General features: G+C 38.9%; 1 protein-coding gene across 3 annotated transcripts in view; it reads right to left on the reverse strand.

Moving 5' to 3' along the window:
- Positions 1-20,674, reverse strand: part of LOC115518305 (alpha-2-macroglobulin-like) — a 130,103-nt gene that overhangs the window by 15,658 nt on the left and 93,771 nt on the right. For 2 of the 3 annotated variants that reach the window (XM_030321734.1, XM_030321736.2), the window contains exons 9-22: positions 20,520-20,634; positions 20,003-20,112; positions 18,012-18,173; positions 12,899-13,126; positions 12,586-12,649; positions 10,793-10,935; positions 10,064-10,213; positions 7,720-7,887; positions 6,999-7,107; positions 4,591-4,711; positions 3,687-3,915; positions 2,840-2,960; positions 2,383-2,504; positions 1,996-2,047 (exon numbers count right to left, since the gene is read on the reverse strand). In XM_030321734.1, the coding sequence (XP_030177594.1) occupies positions 1,996-2,047; positions 2,383-2,504; positions 2,840-2,960; positions 3,687-3,915; positions 4,591-4,711; positions 6,999-7,107; positions 7,720-7,887; positions 10,064-10,213; positions 10,793-10,935; positions 12,586-12,649; positions 12,899-13,126; positions 18,012-18,173; positions 20,003-20,112; positions 20,520-20,634 (1,894 nt within the window). Of the gene's footprint in view, positions 1-1,995; positions 2,048-2,382; positions 2,505-2,839; positions 2,961-3,686; positions 3,916-4,590; positions 4,712-6,998; positions 7,108-7,719; positions 7,888-10,063; positions 10,214-10,792; positions 10,936-12,585; positions 12,650-12,898; positions 13,127-18,011; positions 18,188-20,002; positions 20,113-20,519; positions 20,635-20,674 lie in introns of all 3 variants that reach the window. The other variant, XM_030321735.1, reaches the window with a different exon arrangement.

Genomic DNA, 20,674 nt, shown 5'->3' on the forward strand with positions numbered 1-20,674 from the left:
CAGGGTGGCTCAGTCAGTTAAGTGTCCGACTTGGGCTGAGGCCACGATCTCATAGTTCGTGAGTTCAAGCCCGCATCAGGCTCTGTGCTGACAGCTCAGAGCCTGGACCCCGCCTCTGATTCTGTGTCTCCCTCTCTCTCTCTGCCCCTTCCCAGCTCATGCTCTGTCTCTCTCTCTCTCTTTCTCAAAAATAAATAAACATTAAAAAAATTAAAAAAAAACCCTTGCATCTATACATAAGGAGGTATTTATTTATTTATATTTATTCATCTGGCAAATAGTTAAGAAAATGAGGAATAGCTAAAATACCCATCAGAACTGTGATACATCGATAGTATGGAATTTTACTAAAATTACATCAAAGGGAATTACCTTTTAGGAATGGGACTAAAAGGGATTACCTAGTTCTATAATTTAACATGGTTAGATTTTTAAGCTAGATTGCTGAGTAAGAAGTCATGAAATGTTACTTATACAAGTTACAGGATGAAACTTAATACCATTTACATAAATCACATATATAAATAAATTCATCTATGCATATTATTTTTAAACATATATGGATGATAAAGTATTAAAAATATTGCCTTTAATATGAAGTTGTGTTTTCTAAAGGAGAATGTATTTTTGTATTACACAGACAATAAAAATTAATTAAGAAATTTTTTTTGCTGTTTATTTTGGGGAGAGAGACAGAGTGTGAGTGGGGGAGGGGCAGAGAGAGAGGGAGACACGGAATCTGAGGCCGGCTCCAGGCTCTGAGCTGTCAGCACAGAGCCCAACATGGGGCTCAAACCCATGAACCGTAAGATCATGACCTGAGCCAAAGTCGGACACTTAACTGACCGAGCCACCCAGGTGCCCCCAATAAAAATTAATTTTAATAAAACTGCTTGATGATCAGCTCTAGACACATAAGAAATAAATCAAAGAACTGAGGAATGGAAGGCAAGCCATGATAAAAGGATTTGGTGGTAAATTCACTTAAATGTAGAAATAAGGCTAGATAACCAGGCAATTATGTTTTTAGAACACATTTTATATATTTGAAGTCTTGACAGTATAATAAACACAGTAAACAAAAATTAATAGGTAGTCAGAGAAAGTCAAGAAACACATGTATGATGTTGACTCCATGTTGTTTGAGGTGAGAACACATTGTGTCGATAAATTTCTTAGTGTACTAAATTTCTGTAAGTGTTTTTGTTTAGACTAGAAAATTCTTCACCGAGATAAAGTCATATCTTCTATTGTGAGTTTCTTTAGTGTCTTCTCAAATGGGTTGATGGTTCTCTGGGTCTTACTTACCTTGTAGGGAAGCGTAGGAATAATATATAATGTCATATACATATATATATCATATATATGTTATATATAAATATATATCATATACATATGTTATATATAAATATATATCATATATATAATATATATTATATGATATAACATATAATATATGATATATATATCTATATAATATATATCATATATATATTATATATACGTTATATATGTAATATCATATATATTATATCTATATATATTATATCTATATATATCTATATATATCTATATATATTATATAGATATAGATATACTATATCTGTATCTATATATATTATATCTATATATATCTATATATATAATATGATATTATATCTATATCTATATATATTATATCTATACATCTATATATATAATATATATCATATATATGTTATATATAAATATATATCATATATAATATATATGATATAGATATAATATCTATATATCTATATATGATATATTATATCTCTATATATCTATATATCTATATATCTATATATCTATATATATCTATATCTATATATCTATATATATTATATATATATAATATATATCATATATATAACCTGTCTCCTGGACTTTATAATAATATACAAAATTCTTCGAACTTTAAATGTTACACAAACTTTGGTCAATGCTATCTTAATTATGATGAGTGACTCTTACCTGGTGGACAGAGCAGGGAGTTGAATGTTGCTTCCTTCTCTAGTCCTTCAGGCTTTAGGTGGAAAGAAAGAAAAGGTAGAGGTAAGAATGGACATGTACGTTGGTAGTAGAACTGACTTCCAAATGTATTACATAAATAAATTCTGTAAGTATAAGCAATATGAAGGAGACAGGTTGATAGATGAGGAGGAAGTGAGGGGAAAATGATATAAATATTGAGACAGAGAGAGAGAGAGAGATGGAGAAAGAGAAGAGGAGAGAATATTGTGAACTCTTCTGTGATTATGTATTATTTAACCCTTCTTAACTAAAACTTGGAATCTCAACTGGATTCACCATTGTTTTTATTGACTCGTTGTGACCTATCAAATGGATTGGCTTACTTACTTCAACCAGCAGAGACTTGATGATTGTGTCTTTCTTTCCATATTCAGGGACCACAGTCACCTCGGTCCCACATGGCTCTTGAGACTCCAGTGCCTCTGCGCTCACGGTGAAGTTCACACTTCCTAAAAAAGGGGCAGTACAGATGAGCACCATCGCCTTCTTTCTCCATGCCTCCAAACCTCAAGCTTCATAAGTGTTCAATGTTTTGTAACCTCTTTTTGTTTTATAAAAACACAGGAGCAGGAATGGAAACACAGAGGCTAATGATACTGAGAATCCAAGGCGGAGGTGGAAGTAAAGGAAGTGGGGATAGCCTTGTAGAGTAAAAGACACAGGCGAAAATCCTACCATTGGAGGGGGTGTGTTTTTGCCTCAGGGAAATAACATTAGATGTAAGGATCCTGCTGACATATACAATTGTTGAGTAGAGAATTGTCTCTAGGAGAGTGTCCCTCACCTAATGCCTTTGGTGTTACTGCCCAGGACAAAGTTTGCCGGCCATTCCCACAGATGCAGTGAGACTCTTGTTTCTTCTCCTGGACTAGGAATGCAGGAGATTCGTCTAGCTGCACATTAACCTGAAACCACACGTAAATCCAAGAGACAGATCAGAAGGAGAAGGAGACCAAAAGCATAATGGTTTGAAATAAAGCGTGTTGGGGATTGGTTAGATTTTAGGTTGCCTAATAGTAGAGATGATCTAAGTGCAGACCAACTACCTTTCCATGATCTGACATGGAAACCTTAGTATTTTTCAATAATCTGCTCATTCATGGGGTGGGACAGGAGGTGCAAAAGTCATGATGGCATGTTTCCTGTGGAAACTCTACCTCTCTGGCCTGGGATCTTGACCATTCCTTCAGCTCTCCCAGCAGAGTGTTACAAGATTTATAAATGCTTGTGGTTTCAGGAGAGGTCAGATGCTCACAAATAACTTTCAAAGTGAGGTTTGATATGTCTATTGGTCTATGATGCTATGTGAAAATTAAATACGTGGAAGGTAGAAGTCGAAACCTTAAGGGATCTAAGACGTGAGAATGAAGCGTACTGATTTTTGTCCACCTTGTCAGAAATCTTCATACTGCACAAGCTTCCTAAACTTATGGGGTTGTGGTAAGGCTCAGAAGCTTGTTTTAAGTTGCACGTGTTTGGAAATACCAGCAACCATGGCGTCTATAACATATGAATATCTCTGAGAGGATTCCTCTTCTGGTGAGCTCATCTGGCACAGTATTTCAAAGAGTGCAGTTTTCAATTTATTGGACTGTCACCTTGTGTTCAATTGAGGAAAGAGAGGTCCTTACCCGGATGCAATTGGAAAGGTAGTTTAGGACAGTGGCCTTGAGAGTGAAGGTCTCTCCGCGGATCACAGAGTAGGGCATTGTGAGCTCCACAAAGAAGGGCTGGAAGGCGCGGAGGGAGGCGGGAAGCGAGAGACCAAGCCCAGTGTCATTGGACAGACAGAGGGCCCCTGCCTTCCATTCCGTGATGGTGTCAGGGACTGTTACTCCCACTTCAGCCACACCTGATGTGCTGGGGAGGATAGAAATGTGAAGAACAGAAAGTAAACAGTGAAATAAATTCTTTCTAGGAAGAGAACTCCTATAAATAATTCTATTGTCGTGACCTGAATGCACTCAGTAGAAATATCAATAAAGGAGAGGATAATCAAGGCTTGAAATGGGAAAATATTAGAAGTCCTTTCCTTCCAATTCTGTTTGCAATTCTAGTCTATATCAGAATCTTCTCTAGACATATAACTATAGCATTGTCTATTATAGACAATGTTGTTACAAATTGAATCTGTAATTTGAGATTGCTCTTAAATTTTACTCTTGAAAATACTGTTCCAATGAAGGCATGCTTACAGTTTTTAATTCTACTACGACTGCGTCTCGTTGGTCTGACTGATTCTGTGCTTAACCCAAGACTGTTGGCCGGTGAAAGATCTCTCATAGGTGTTAGTCTACGCAGTACCTGGTCCTTATTCCCATTTTCTGGAAGTCTTAGAATTAAATATGTGCAAAATTTCTCAGCTCTGATATAATTAGAAGAGTGAGACTTCATAGCAGAAGTACTTATGTTCAGCCTCTCCTGAAAATAACAACGTGTCTGAAAGAAATACTTGGATATTGAAAAATTAACCAAACCCGGAAAATCGTGAGGAGTCTATATTCTTACCTTTTATATATAAAGAAAGTTACTTACTCTACGGCCACCAAGTCCCAGATCCACGTCTCAGGAAAATACTTTCTCACAGTCTCGGTGAACGCCTCTGAAACATGTGCCATTTCTGTAAGTTCCTGGCCTCTTTGCAATTGAGATATGGCTATGGTGGGCGAGGGAGGAGACAGAAATAACAAATACAAAGATTAAGCTTATGAGAGCTTGTAATACATGTTACAAAAGAAATAAACAGGCTGATGGAACAGACAGGAACCAGGAGAGGATGCTTTGGTGTTAAGGGAATACTTCTTTGAGGAAGTGATATGTAAGCCGAATTCTAGAGCTTAAGTTTGGACTAGAATAAGTCCAAAGTGGACTAGAATAAGTCCAAAGTGAGTGGGGGTAAGAGAATCACAAATACAGGACATGGATATTTAGAGGCAGAAAGAGCCTTGGATTGCTCTTTCTTGGATTGCTTGAAAGGAGAGTGATGTAACGTGGATTGGAAGAAGGGCAGGAGTCAGTTTCCATTTGGTATGTTCCTCTGTGGGGTCAAAGAACCATTGTCCCCAAACATTATGACAGTGGTTCTGAGAAAGTTTATAGGAGTGAAGGATCAAGGATAAAAACGTTTTTAGGGCGTGAGGGTGGCTCAGTCAGTTAAGCGTCTGACTTCGGCTCAGGTCGTGATCTCGCGCTCTGTGAGTTTGAGCCCCGCATCAGGCTCTGTGCTGACAGCTCAGAGCCTGGAGCCTGCTTTGGATTTTGTGTCTCTCTCTTTCTCTGCCCCTTCCTCCCTCATGATCTGTCTGTCTGTCTGTCTCTCTCAAAAATAAAAATAAACATTAAAAACGAGTTCTTTATTTCCACATGTGTCAGAAGGTCAGTGGGGTTCTCTTGCCTGTTTCCTTTCTGTTAATGGTGTGCTGGTAAATATTTAACAACCAGTTCTCTGAAAAAAAATTTGTGCCTATACATAAGTTTGCTATAAATTCCACTTTAAAAAAAATTATTTTATTATTTTTTAAGTGTTTACTTTTGAGAGAGAGAGAGAGAGAGGAGGGGGAGGGGCAGAGAGAGAGGTAGACAGAATCTGAAGCAGGCTCCAGGCTCTGAGCTGTCAGCACAGAGACGACGTGGGGCTCGAACCCATGAACCATGAAATCATGACCTGAGCTGAAGTCGGTTGCTTAACTGACTGAGCCACCCAGGTGCCCCTACTATAAATTCTACTTTAAAGGATTATAGACTTTAGCTTATAAATAATAAAAAATATATAATAATATTTATTTAAATTCCATATAACTAATGAATTTTCATTGAATATTTTCCTTGATTTTTTGACAAACTCTTTATATTCCACCATGATTTGACAATATCAAACTATAAATAAATGGTTACTTAGTGTCTGATTCACCAGTAAAGTAGCCCATATCACTGACAAATAAATGTGATTTCAAAATGCATATCGACCGATATTTTGGGGAAGTTAGAGCTTCCTTACCTAACTGGTGCGAATGTAGTCCCAACTTGTGAACATTTCTGTTTCTATTTATGCTGATCCTGTGACTAGAAATTATATCTTTCCTTCCAACCTCACACATCTCCATTTACTAGAGGTGGATTCTTCTTCTTCTTCTTCTTCTTCTTCTTTCTAAAGTTTATCTTATTTATTTTGAGAGAGAAAGAGCAAGTAGGGGAGAGGCAGAGAGGAAGGGAGAGAATCCCAAGTAGGCTCCATGCTGTCAGCACAGAGCCCGATGCAGAGCTTGATCCCATGAACTGTGAGATCCTGACCTGAGCCCAAATCAAGAGTGGGATGCTCACGGTGCCTGAGTGACTCAGTCGGTTGAGCGTCCGACTTTGGCTCAGGTCATGATCTTGCGGTTCGTGGGTTTGAGCCCCATCGGGCTCTGTGCTGACGGTATAGAGCCTGGAGCCTGCTTCGGATTCTGTGTCTCCCCCTCTCTCTCTGCCCCTCCCCCGCTCATGCTCTCTCTCTCTCTCTCTCTCTCTCCTTCAAAAATAAATAAATTAAAAAAAACATTAAAAAAAAAGTGACGCTCAATTGACTGAGCCACCCAGGCACCCCTAGAAGTGGATTCTTCATGAATGAGTTTCCTGATTGCTCAATCAGAATTAATCCTTTCTTTTATTCTGTATATCTGTACCTCTGTCTCTCTCTCTCTTTAAATGGGAGTATAGTTGACATACAGTTCCTGTACCTCTCTTATGAAACTTCTTACAGTCTGCCTTGTATCCTCGCCAGCATTGCATATGTGGGGGCTCGACACAATCAGAATGTTTGGTTTGTATTGCTATGTGATCTTGAGCAAGAACCTTAATATATCTGAATCACAAGTTCTTTTTTATTCATTTTATCACATTTTATATTTTTAAAACATCTTTTGTTTGATTCAGTATATTAGCTTTTATTTTTATTTTTTTACCTGGAGAAGCGAATAGTCTTCGAGATGACTGCATTGCATAGGGTTCAGGTGGTGAGCATACTTTGGGTTTATGAATCCTTGTGTTGGTGAATACCTTTAAGCCCATATCCTATGAAGGAAATTATCACCGAATTAGTACATAAATATGAAATATATAGGCACATACTTCATTGAATTTCACAAACATTCCAATTAGCTTAATACTAAACTTTTTTTTTTTTATTTAAGTGGAGCCCAACTTCAAGCAGGGCCTGAACTCATGACCCTTAGATCAAGACCTGAGCTGAGACCGAGTCAGATGCTTAACCGACTGAGCCACCTAAGTGCCCCAATATTGAACTTTTAATGCTCACATCTGTAGAAAGGACATTGGTATACTCACGGAAGTAATTTTATTCTGTTGGTAAAACTCTTTTAACAGAAATATTTTATATATGTGACATTTATAAATAACACAAGGCAATGAATTTCGGGAAAAATTAAAAAAAAAAAACTTGATTACTAGTCCAAAAAGTTCTAGCTCTGGCCCTTTGCTATGATCAGATCTGCCACTATTCATAATCTTGGAGAAGTCACTTGACCTCTCTGTGTCCCGTTACCCTCAACTGTGATATGAAGGTATTAAAACAAATATGTATTTTTTGCACATATAATATTCCATGAATCTTTAGAATTCAAAATCTTCAAAACATCTTTAGAATCTAAAATACAAGGAATTTACCTGTAGGAAGCTATACATATCTTTTTCATTTGTGTTTGATACAGGCGAATACATGATTCCATTGATAAAGACATTACGGCTATTGACACAGTCTTCATCATCTTCCTCCTGTTGATTCAAACTCGCAGGGAAACCAGTGAGGTCCTTCACTGGTAGCAGGTTATAAACCTGTATGAATGCAAAGGACAAAAGGACAAACTTATTTGTGGCTTATTCTTCTTACATGCAAAGAGAAAAGAAAAGCATAATTACCGTCAGTCTTGTTTGAGTGCCACTGTTGCTTAAATAATTTACAGAGATGAAGCTGTTTTAAGAATTTTAGGGAAAAACACCCCCAAACATCCCCATCGAAGTACGCAAGAATCACGATAGCTTGTTACACAGTTCAGAGGCAAACACTAGACTCCATACTAGAATGGAATAAAACTTTATTGGGATAAATCTATGCCTGCTACATTTGGGACATGGTATAAAACATCACCTGATAGAAGGAAATGATAGTTATGTCTCTCCTTGTGGTTAGCAACTGACTCAGTGTATAACAACGTTAACGAACACATGTTCTGAACGGGCACACGAATAAGTAAATATCCTCTATATAGGATAGGATAATATTTTCTTAGGCATATTCTCCATCTCCCCCCTCGGGGAGCATATTATATGTTCTCGTCTATCTCATCTATGGAAGCAGAAGTTCCATGAGAGCATGGCTTCTTGTTGTTCAAGGAGTTCACTAATAGATCCCCGCATTCCAACAAACAGTAGGTACACCTACAACACAGCAGGTACTAAATAAATACCTATTGAATGAATGGCTTATGTTACTGGGAACAAAGTGTTTCATTAGTAAAATACTATCAAGGCTTGAGAGGACTGGACTAGTGTTCTAACCCAGGTCTACTCCTAAATACCTGAAAGCTTCTACTTTTTTATTGAAAATTAATAGGATATTCTGCCTTATCTATCCACCAGTGTTGCTATAATTTAAAAAGATCCTGAGATGGGGCACCTAGGTGGCTCTTCAGTTAAGCGACTGACTGTTGATTTTGGCTCAGGTCACGGTCTCATGGTTTGTGGGATTGAGCCCCATGTCTGGCTCGGTGCTAACAGCATGGAGACTACTTGGGATTCTCTCTCCCTGTCTCTCTGCTCCTTCCCCCCTTAAAGTAAATTAAAAAAAATTAAAAAAAAAAATAAAAGGACCCCAAGAAGGATGAAATTATTCTATAAACATAAAACATTGTATTTTTCCATATATGCCCTTGCTCCCTCTACTGAAATGTACTCAATACTTCCTTTAGAAGAATTCTAATATTTTCAATTAAATTCCATTTGGAAGTACTAAAAAACTAAAAATCGTTTCTTATAACTTTTTTTTTAGGGAGTAAAAAATATAAATTTCTCTTTGTAAAATTTTGACAGTAAAAAAGAAACTTCCGGAAGAGGTTATTTCAATTGGCTTCATATTGAAAATTTGAAGACACAAGCAAATGACTATTAGCAAGTGTTGACTTGTTTCTCATTGTTCTACTCCAGCATACACTTGTGCTATTTCTTCCATTGACATTTTAAAGGATTTAATTTATTAATGTCATTTATCATATAGTAATTCATTTCTCCAAAAACATTTTTTTTAAAGTTTATATATTCTGAGAGAGAGAAAGCACACATGGGGAAGGAGCAGAGAGAGAGAGAGAGAGAGACGAGAAACCAAGAATCCCAAGCAGGCTCCACACTGGCGTTGCGGGGCTCGAACTCATGAGCGGTGAGACCATGGCCTGAGCTGAAGTCAGATGCTTAACCAACTGAGGCACCCAGGTGCCTCCATTTTTCCAAATCTTTATTCATCAGAGACAATGTATATCTTCCTTCAGAAATTGTGTTCATCTTGGAACCTACAGTGTTTGATATAATTCTTAACAAAAACAGAAATTTGATATTTCATATCAGTTGTCGTGCACCTAAATGTACCACTTTTGTTAGGCTTTTTCAAACATTACAACTAGTTTGAAAATACCTATTACCAGTTTAGAGAGCTCCAGGATTTCAGGGGCTTTGAATGGTGCATGATTTTATTGACATACATATATATAAACAAACACACATGTACATATGCGTGTTTATGTTTGTATACGTATATAAACTTAGGTAAACAAATACATATCTATGTGTTGAAATGTAATATATTTCTCACCCAAAAAAGTGCCCATGAAAGAGATCAAAGCTACTAACTCCTAGGTAAATAGAATTTTGATAGATTCTATCCTACTCAGATAGGCCTTTCTCCTCGCCCTGAGCCCCTCGCACGGCCCTTCCTGACCCCCCAGGGCTGCCGGGAACTCACTGAGGCCGCGGACAGCTCAGCCTCGGGCCTCATGAGCAGCACACTTTGGTCCACGGCACGGAGGGCGCAGAGGGACTGAGGAGAAGCTGAGACTCGCAGGTGGACGTGTGAGGCCGGGAGACTTTGTGCTGGACGGAAGCTCAAGTCCACCTATGAAATTGGGGAGAATGGTCAGAAAAACAAATGTCCTGATTTAATTGATCGTTCACAAGCATTTCCTGAGTGTTCCATACATTCAGGACGTACTCACTTTATTTGACTTGGCAGTGGTCGGCACCATGGGAGTCTTGAGGCTTTTTGTCCCCTACGCTTCACTCTGACTCCCAAGAATCAGTTGAACCATTGTAATGACATCTAATTCTCATAAATTATTAAATTTGAGATTCCATTTTTTACCTTTGTTACACGGTAAGGTATTTGTTAAGTGTGGGTGAGTGCACATGGTTCTAGATGCTCTCATATTTTTCTTTTGGCTCCCTAGTAATCTTAAAAACTCGTGTTTCCAAAGTTTCATCATAGACGGGAGCAAGATACTCTGAACTGTATCATATAGTAAGCGACAGTACACGAGAATTTTAAACTAGGAGGCAAGTGGCATGGATTCCTCATGTGTCTCTGCCATTCCCTTGCTGAAAATCTCTGGAGGGTTCATTTTAACCCCTTTGGCCCCAGTGGTTCACATGCAGAAAATAGTTGATAATAATAGCAACTGGAAAAAAAAAAACCCACCTTGTTGGACAGACAGTTTTCAATCTTATATTTTGCAGAATCCCCAACCACTTCCCCGTCAGGTAAAATGGCGTAGATGAGCAATCGGGCGATGGGAGCAATGTCTGCGTCCACAGGGACTGACACCGAAAAGTGGCCTTTCACTGGAGCGCAGAAAGAATGAGGGATTGTGAGTATGGGTTAGACGTCTCCCCAGGGCTGAAATGAAAGTTTTCTGTCCCACGAAGCCAGTTTTAGGAGCCTGGTCTGGTTAACGGCTGTTTCTATTGGTTGGTATAACGGGTAGCAACCAGCAGACCTAGTAGGCTTAGTAGTGAACATAGAATGTTTTACCTCTAAGAATTCTGTACCTCTGAGAACTCTAGCTTTAGGAAGAACCTTATCAAAGTGCTCTCTTCTCTTATCATACAATGGTTCCAGGCTAATTTTCAGCTTTAGCTCGTCTACACAAAGTTCTGATTTTATCTGAGGGCATGGAGACATCCACTTGGCTACTATTTGATCTAGACTTCACACTAGAGAAGGGAGATAGAACCAGAAGTTACGAAGAAGCATCAAAAGAGTGGTTCACTGATAAGTGTTGTTGTAAGTGGTCCCTGAGACTTCCTTAGAAGAGCTGAAAACTTCGGAGGTTTATATCCGTCCGTATCTATTCATGGTGAGAGTCCCATTCCATGGTGGAAGTACCCAATTTAACCTTTCATAAATCAGAACTATCTTCAAAAGGGAATATGATAGAAAGATATAAATGACTCAGCAAAAGACGGAGCATATGGAAAACATTCCAAAATTTTACCTTTCTCTCCATTTCCTAAAACAATTTTAAAATGCCATTTGAGAAGAAGCTCCGTGAATGTCTATGGTTTGAAAACGTGGAATACGCATAGATTATAAAACAACAAAGCAGTGTGGAGGTTCCTCAGAAAATTAAAAATAGACCTACCCTATGACCCAGCAATAGCACTGCTAGGAATTTATCCAAGGGATACAGGAGTACTGATGCATAGGGGCACTTGTACCCCAATGTTCATAGCAGCACTCTCAACAATAGCCAAATTATGGAAAGAGCCTAAATGTCCATCAACTGATGAATGGATAAAGAAATTGTGGTATATATACACAATGGAATACTATGTGGCAATGAGAAAAAATGAAATATGGCCTTTTGTAGCAACGTGGATGGAACTGGAGAGTGTAATGCTAAGTGAAATAAGCCATACAGAGAAAGACAGATACCATATGGTTTCACTCTTATGTGGATCCTGAGAAACTTAACAGGAACCCATGGGGGAGGGGAAGGGAAAAAAAAAAAAAGAGGTTAGAGTGGGAGAGAGCCAAAGCATAAGAGACTGTTAAAAACTGAGAACAAACTGAGGGTTGATCGGGGGTGGGAGGGAGGGGAGGGTGGGTGATGGGTATTGAGGAGGGCACCTTTTGGGATGAGCACTGGGTGTTGTATGGAAACCAATTTGTCAATAAATTTCATATATATAAAAAAAATAAAAATAAAAAAATAAACTTGAAAAAAAAATGTAAAAAAAAAAAGATTATAAAACAACAACATCAACACGTTAAATGATCTGGACAGAATACAGTGCTGAAGGAAAAGAAAAGAAATATTCAGTAAAGGGCGAAAAAACAGCACCCCATTATTTCTTTCCCCTCTCAGCTTCTCATTTATTGGAGTTAGACGGAAACCCTCTCTCTTTTTTGAAACGATTTCTGGTATTTCTGCAGTGGAAGGCTGACTGTGTCGGAGTGGGGCAGAAATGTGGAATTATGGAAATACTCACCATCTCCCTGCTTCACAGGCAGCACATAGGTCCCAGTTCGGACAATGCCTCCCTTTGCCATTATCTGCAGAAAAGGCAAGGAAAAGGAACTTGGTTTGCCTGACAAAAATCTTACACCCCATGTCTTGCCCTTCATGCGTCATTCTTGCTTTCTTGAGCCCGAGCTGGCAATAATTAGCCCAAAGAGAAGCCAAACTTTCAAAAGGAACATGGATAATAAGTCAAAGTAGTGACATCTAAGGGGTTTCCTGGTTCTTTGCCCCTCAGAGGGCTCTTGTCTATGGGGAGTCAACCAACTGGCCTTCCTTCTCACCAGATAATAGAACACGAGCTCCTTCAGCGTCTCCAGGGTGTGTGCATTCAGGATATAATGTGCTTGGACTGTCTGAGTTTGGCCACAGGGCAGTTCATGAGGCATGGGCTCTAGGTGGACAAAACTCTTGCTTAGGGAGAATACAAGGTTCGCAGTGTGATAAGCTTCTTCGTTTTCTGCTGACAGCCATTGATAGCCATAACAGGGACTCTGATCCTTGTATTTGACCTAGTGAATTAAAAAAAAAAAAACAGTATTAATTTCATAGATCATATGTCAGAGGGAATCAAAGTTCTCACAAAACTGCCTTGGTTCATCGTCCTACCTTAACTAGCACCTAGAAATCTTTTACTCCACAGTAAAAAGTGAGAGAGTGTTTATCTCTATTGCATGCCTTTGCACCACAGAGGCTCCCTGGGTTGGTATTTAAATTTCTGAAGGGCATACACAGAGGCATCTTTTGCTGTGTTTCGTTTGCGCGACACTTTTTTGGGGGCCACTTTACCTACGCAGACAGAGACGCTGGAATTCTAAAAGCCCATTGAGGAGACCAAATAGTCTCCAGAAACTGAAGAACTACACTTCGGAGACTTATTTACGATGGATTTCCACCAGGTATTATGAATATGTCATGTTTCAACCATAAGGGTCTGAGAACACTTCCTGTCAATAGCGTTGGGTTCCAGAGTTGAGTTGGTCAATTAGCTGAAGTCTATCACTCCTGGGCTGTCTGTGGCTGATTATTTTATTTTGCTTTCTGAATGTTTACTTATTTATTTGGAGAGCGAGAGAGCTTGTGTGGCAAGAGCAGGGGAGGGGCAGAGGGAGAGGGAAGGAGAGAATCCCAAGTGGGCTCTGAGCTGCCAGCACAGAGCCTGAAGTGGGGCTCGAACCCACCAACCTTTGAGACAATGGTTTGAGCCGAAATCAAGAGTCAGACACTTACCCAACTGAACCACCCAGGCTGATTGTTTTTTGTTTTGTTTTGTTTTTTTTTTCAAAGTTTATTTATTTTTGAGACAGAGAGAGAGACAGAGCATGAAGGGGGAGGGGCAGAGAGAGAGGGAGACACAGAATCGGAAACAGGCTCCAGGCTCTGAGCCATCAGCCCAGAGCCCGACGCAGGGCTCGAACTCACGGACCGCGAGACCGTGACCTGGCTGAAGTCGGACGCTTAACCGACTGCGCCACCCAGGCGCCCCCAGGCTGATTGTTTTTAACGCTTTTTGTGCCTCTGGACTCTCAAGGTTCATAAGCCCTTTTGGGGTTGTCATTTAACTCTTCTCCATGCAGAAGACTTTCCATATTCTTTTCAGGCTTCCCCTATCCTCATCCTCACCTCCCAAGTGGCATGAATGAATCCTTGTGTCAGCAAAACACTTTATTTATATTTCAATATATGCTCCAGTGATAACATATAAATAATTACCAGAGGGGTTATTTAAAAATAATATTTTTATTTTCAGGATGAGCACATTGCCTGGCGCATGGAAAACGTTCAAGACACTTCTTGATTGAATAAATGGGCGAACACTCAATTTTTAGCTAATTAGGAGATACGGGCTTTAATGCCATCCATGTAAAGTGGGATCAATCAGATATCCCATTTATTTGTCATCATTATTATGTAATGTTTACTTGAGTGTCCATATATCTCTATGTGTATATTTACATTTCCATTGATGAATAGAGAACTCTATGCTAATATAAAGCGAATTATATGGGTATAACAAAAATCTGGAGAAAATTAGAATAGCAGCAGGAAAATAAAGCAAGAACAATAATTTATAGGGTGTATACACTTGAAATGAATGCTACTAGTCATGTTAATGGGGCGCCTGGGGGACTCAGTCAGTTAAGCGACCAGCTCTTGGTTTCGACTCAGGTCATGATCTCATGGTTTGTGGGTTTGAGCCCTGCATTGGGCTCTCCGCTCACGGGGGAGACCTGCTTGGGATTCTCTATCTCTCCCTCTCTCTGCCTCTTCCCTCCTTGCTCTCACTCTCTCTTTCTCTCTCCCCCTCCCTCCAAAAATAAAACCACCCAAAAAACCTTAAATGCTAGTGATGTTAAAATGGGCTTTTACAGTAATAATATTCATATTCAAGTTAAAGGGGGCTTACTAAGTGCTTTAATATGTATTATCTTTTTCATAAGTATATATTTTTTCTATTTTCATTTCAAAATAACACATTAACTTTTAAAAAAGAAGTTAAACATCACATTTAATCCCCAAACCCTGATAACTAAAGGACATTACTTACAAAATTTTTTTTAATGTTTATTTATTTTTGAGAGTGAGAGAGACAGACTATGAGTGGGGGAGGGACAGAGAAAGAGGGGGACACAAAATCCGAAGCAGGCTCCAGGCTCTGAGCTGTCAGCACAGAGCCCGATGTGGGGCTCGAACTCATAAATGGTGAGATCGTGACCTGAGCTGAAGTCAGACGCTTACCCGATGGAGCCACCCAGGTGCTCCCTAAAGGACATTACTTTTAAATTGAGATATTCCTAAAAGTAGCTTGAAGATTCTGTGTCTAATACTATAGACATGAATATATTACATGCAGAATAATGTCTTCCTTTGCCTATTTAGGGTCCTAGTATTTGAAAAGCCATTTGGGTTGATTGCACTTTCTTTCATAAAAGAAAAAAAAAACCTTTATTAAATTTTGTTTCTCATGTTTTTTTTTTTTTTCTTAAAGTCTCTAGGCTTACTTTTTATTTTTTTTTAATTTTTTTTTTAACGTTTATTTATTTTTGAGACAGAGAGAGACGGAGCATGTACAGGGGAGGGTCAGAGAGAGGGAGACACAGAATCTGAAACAGGCTCCAGGCTCCGAGCTGTCAGCACAGAGCCCGATGCGGGGCTCGAACTTACAGACCGCGAGATCATGACCTGAGTCGAAGTCGGCCGCCCAACCGACTAAGCCACCCAGGCGCCCCTAGGCTTACTTTTGAAATTTCATAGTTGTTTCATTAACTTCACTGCTCAATGCAACAAGATCTACATTCTTCCTTGAATGTCAATCACCTTTCTGATTCTGACCTCTAGATCCACCTTATCTTCCTTAACATGTTAATGCAAAACTCACTTCTTTTTTTTTTTTTTTCAACGTTTATTTATTTTTGGGACAGAGAGAGACAGAGCATGAACGGGCGAGGGGCAGAGAGAGAGGGACACACAGAATCGGAAACAGGCTCCAGGCTCTGAGCCATCAGCCCAGAGCCTGACGCGGGGCTCGAACTCACGGACCGCGAGATCGTGACCTGGCTGAAGTCGGACGCTTAACCGACTGCGCCACCCAGGCGCCCCCAAAACTCACTTCTTTACCCCAGAGAACAGTAATGTAGCTCTGTGGATTCTGCAAAGTTCCCATGTGCTACGTGTCCCCCAGCCGGCTTTCCGTCAAAAGTTACAACAGTGTTTTCGTTACCTCCCATTTCTCCATACTTGGACTCTGGGTTCCTTGTGAATGGAAGTAAATCATAATCTGTGCAATGGCATTTTCTGTTATTTTCGCTATTTCTTCATCTATAGAGCTTGGCTGAATACAGCCTTTTCTTTTTCTGTAATTTATATGTAACAAACATTTTCTCAAAACCCTCAGCCTCATGCTCTCTACTCTCATTTTCCTGGCAGTCTCTGTCTTCATTTCAGGACGACTCAACTTAGGTTACCAGGTTTTTCCTCTTGTTTCTCCCCCCACCTCTTTTTTTTGTTTCAAGTTTTTATTTAAATTCTTATTACTTTCAAAATGTAGTATCTTATTTGATGGGGCACATGCACTCCAATATATTTAAATGCTATAGATTTATAGCAGCATTATCAACACTAGCCAAATTATGGAAAGAGCCCAAATGTCCATCTACTGATGAACGGATAAAGAAGATGTGGTATATAAATACAATGGAATATTAGCCATCGAAAAGAATGAAATCTTGCCATTTGCAACAACGTGGATGGAGTGAGAGTGTATTATGCCAAGTGAAATAAGTCAGATAGAGAAAGAAAAATACCATATGATTTCACTCATATGTGGAATTTAGGAAACAAAACAAATATATGGGAAGGAAAAGAAAAGAGAGAGGGAAACAAACCATAAGAGACTCTTAATGATAGAGAACAAACTGAGGGGTGATGGAGAGAGGTGGATGGGGGATGGGCTAAATGGGTGACGGATATTAAGGAGGGCGCTAGTTGTGATGAGCCTAGGGTGTTATACGGAAGTGATGAATCACTGAATTCTACTCCTGAGACCTATACTGCACTGTATGTTAACTAACTAGAATTTAAATACAAAGTTGAAAAGAAAAAATAATTTAAAAAATGTACTATCTTATTTAATTCTCACAACAACCCCAGGAATTAGGTACTAATATTGTACCCACTTTACAGATAAGAAAATAAAATATAGAAGTTTTTCATTATTTTCTCTTAATATAGAGTTAAGTCAGGATTTTAATATAATTTATCTGATTCTGTACCTAATGTAAGTGGAATCATACAGTTTGTGTGTGTGTGTGTGTGTGTGTGTGTGTGTGTGTTTGCTAACGGGCCATTTCACGTAGCATAATGTCTTCAGGGTTCATTCACATTGTAGCATGTGACAGATTTCCTTTCTTTTTAAACCTGATACCATTCCACTGTATGTATAGACTACCTTTTGTTTTTCCGTTCATCTGTTGGTGGATATTTGAGTTGCTTCCCCTTCCTGGTTAATGTGAGTAGTGTTATTATCAATATGAGTGTGCAAATATCTCTTTGAGACTCTGCTTTCAATTATTTTGAATATACATCCAGAATGAGATTACTGGATCATGTGGTAGTTCTATTTTTAAATTTCGGAGGAACTGCCGTGCTGTTTTCCATAGTGGCCACACCATTTTGCATTCTTGACAGTGCACAAACGGAACCCACGCTTTTAACCACAACACTATACTGCCTCCCTTTTAATAATGTTTTCAAAGTTGACCTGAAAAATTGACTTATAATTTCTTTTTTTTTTCACTTCCATAGGACTAAACACCACTTGGAAATTTCATCACTTCTAGGTTGCAACCTTATTTTCAAGGCTATTTCATGTCATTGGTGACTTCTCTTCCAACTTACCCTGACAGTGAGAGAGGTGCCCATCACGCTGGTGGGGTCGATAGAGAACTGTACCAGGCCATGCTCATCAGTGGTCGCATTGGATTTATGGTTAGCTTCATTTGCTGTGATGAAGATGAGTTCATTTGGCATGGGGACACCTTTCCCATCCACTAGTTGCACCTGAAGATTAAAATCTGTGGATCAGTTATATGGTTAATACCCAGCAGTCACCAAACATTCATTCTATCACAAATATTTATTGAATACATCCTATATGTTGGATATGGTTCTGGGCATTGAGGCTATCGCAGTGAACAAAGCAAAGCTCCGCCATCTAGATAGAGCTCACCGTCTAGTAAAAGAGATAGATGTTAAATAAATGCATAAATGATATATACGTGTTTAGTAGTCATCAGTCCTGAGACAAACAGTAAAGCAGTGTAAAGGGATGGAGAATCATGGAAATGAAGATAGGGATGACCTGAAAAGTATATTCTCTGGATATTTTAGAAGTGCTGTGGGTTACATAGAACCCTTGGAGAGTCACAGAACACAGGAGTCAGATCGTAATGACAATTTTTAACCCCTTAGCCAAACTTAATTGAGCCCCAGGCACTTATTTGGTGGCTGACCGTTAGCTTTTCATGGATTAGTGTTCTGAAGTATAATAAATGCACAAGTTAGAAGTTGCTAATACATTATCCCGTGTACTTTTCTAGTTGCTTTTTATATATCTGCTTCTCAGTCTAGATTTTCCAACTTTTGGAAGGTAGGCAGATAGCAGGAGGCACTCCCCATGTGCAAAATGCAAAATCGAGGCGAATCATATAGTATTCAGTAAGGGCTTAAAGTGAAATTACTGCTAATATGGAACTCAGTAGATGAGTAGTCCAGTGAAGATTTCAAAGAGGATGATTTTTTTTCAATAGAAGCCACTTTTGGTTGCAGGAAGCACTGTTCAAAGACTTGGATCAACGTATGTAATTAATTAATAAGATCTGAGTTCGCCAATGAAACATTGGCTGCGCGGGCAAAGTCAAGGTTAGATTCTCTCGAACTGATGAGAGAGTCTTATGACTAATGGGGTAGTTATTTGGCAGGAAGGAAATACAAAAATACAAGTACAATATACTTCTGAGAAATTAAAAATAAATAGACTGTGCATTTTAGGAAGTGACTAAAGTTTCTAAATTGTTTGCTGTCAGAACATAATCGAGACATTCTAAAACACACTTCACCACTTCTTAATGGGGTCTAGTCCCTCTGTCTTTTACAGTCTCCACACCTGAAACCTCAATAATATTTCCATTAAGAATATGATACACGGTAATTACTCATTGGTGGGCATACAACTGTCATCTCAGACTTTTGGAGTCAGAAAGACCCATTTGCACATGTCTGTTTCCAATAGAAAAATAACAATACAAGGTTTTTCGTAGACACGTGAGAAAATTCGTATTTTTAGAATCTGGAAATCTTACACAGCAGTATTTTACCCTTATGCGCACTGGTTTTTAATAAATTCTTGCGAGTGTAAAAGAAAGTAATGTTAACTGTAATATCCATGGAGAAACACTAGGTACAGTAGAATCTTTTAGACTTCAAAATAAAAATTAAAGCCACCTACCCACTCACTACCATATAAAGTTAGGATCATGTAAGTGATCAGAGGATCATGTAAGTGGCCACGGGGAATTTTGAGATTCTTGTGAGGAAATCTAAAAACCTGACACTATCTACCGGTAGTGAAAAGATGAAAAGATTGAGTGACATCGCACAAGGCTGTTCAAAAAGTGGGGGAAAACAACCCTTCTGATTTTGATGGTGCTTTAGAAGGATTTTATAGATTTCATATACAAATTCATAGAGGGAAAGATTTGTTTTTATGTGGTTTTATACCTTTGGCTATATTAATCAATAGATAATATTAAGCAGGTCTGGTTTTAGCAGGATATGTGTTTATTAAATGACGCTACGTAATTTGATTTGTGAATTAGAAAATACTCCACCTGACCAAAGAAGGGGATCCCTTGTCTAAAGTATGGGTCCACTTTCACAAATGAGAGTTTGGTTATGGTTCTTGTTATTTCACTGGATCCTTTTCCAGTTAATTCTACCTCTGGAAAAAAAAAAGGAAGAAAATAAATTGGTTTTTGGAAGGATGGTCCCCCCTGAACTTCCTCCTCTTCTTCTTCTTTTTTTTTTTTAATGTTTTTAACTTATTTTTGAGAGAAAGAGAGACAGAGCACAAACAGGGGAGGGGCAGAGACAGAGGGAGACACAGAATCAGAAGCAGGCTCCAGGCTCTCTGAGCTGTCAGCACAGAGCCCAACTTGGGACTCGAACTTGTGAACTGTGGGATCTGACCTGAGCCCCAGTCAGACGCTCAACCGACGGAGCCACCCAGGTGCCCCAATCCCCCCCCTGAACTTCTTATGTTACTACTTCCCTTCCAATTCATAATTTGGCAAAGGAAATTAATCAGTGTTCATTGCTTTTCCCCCCGTACCCACATGGTACACAAACCTGTTCCTTCTTCTTGGATCTTGGCCTCCACTTCAAGCTTCATTTCATACCCTTGTCTCTTCATCTGGAAGATCTTGGTTTTTATTTGTTGAGAAAAGCAGCCCTGGCTGTTTAGCTAGGAGGGGATAAAGCAAAATACAGAAACGTAATACTGG

This window comes from Lynx canadensis, chromosome B4, assembly GCF_007474595.2.
Source record: "Lynx canadensis isolate LIC74 chromosome B4, mLynCan4.pri.v2, whole genome shotgun sequence".
Lineage (NCBI taxonomy): Eukaryota > Metazoa > Chordata > Mammalia > Carnivora > Felidae > Lynx > Lynx canadensis.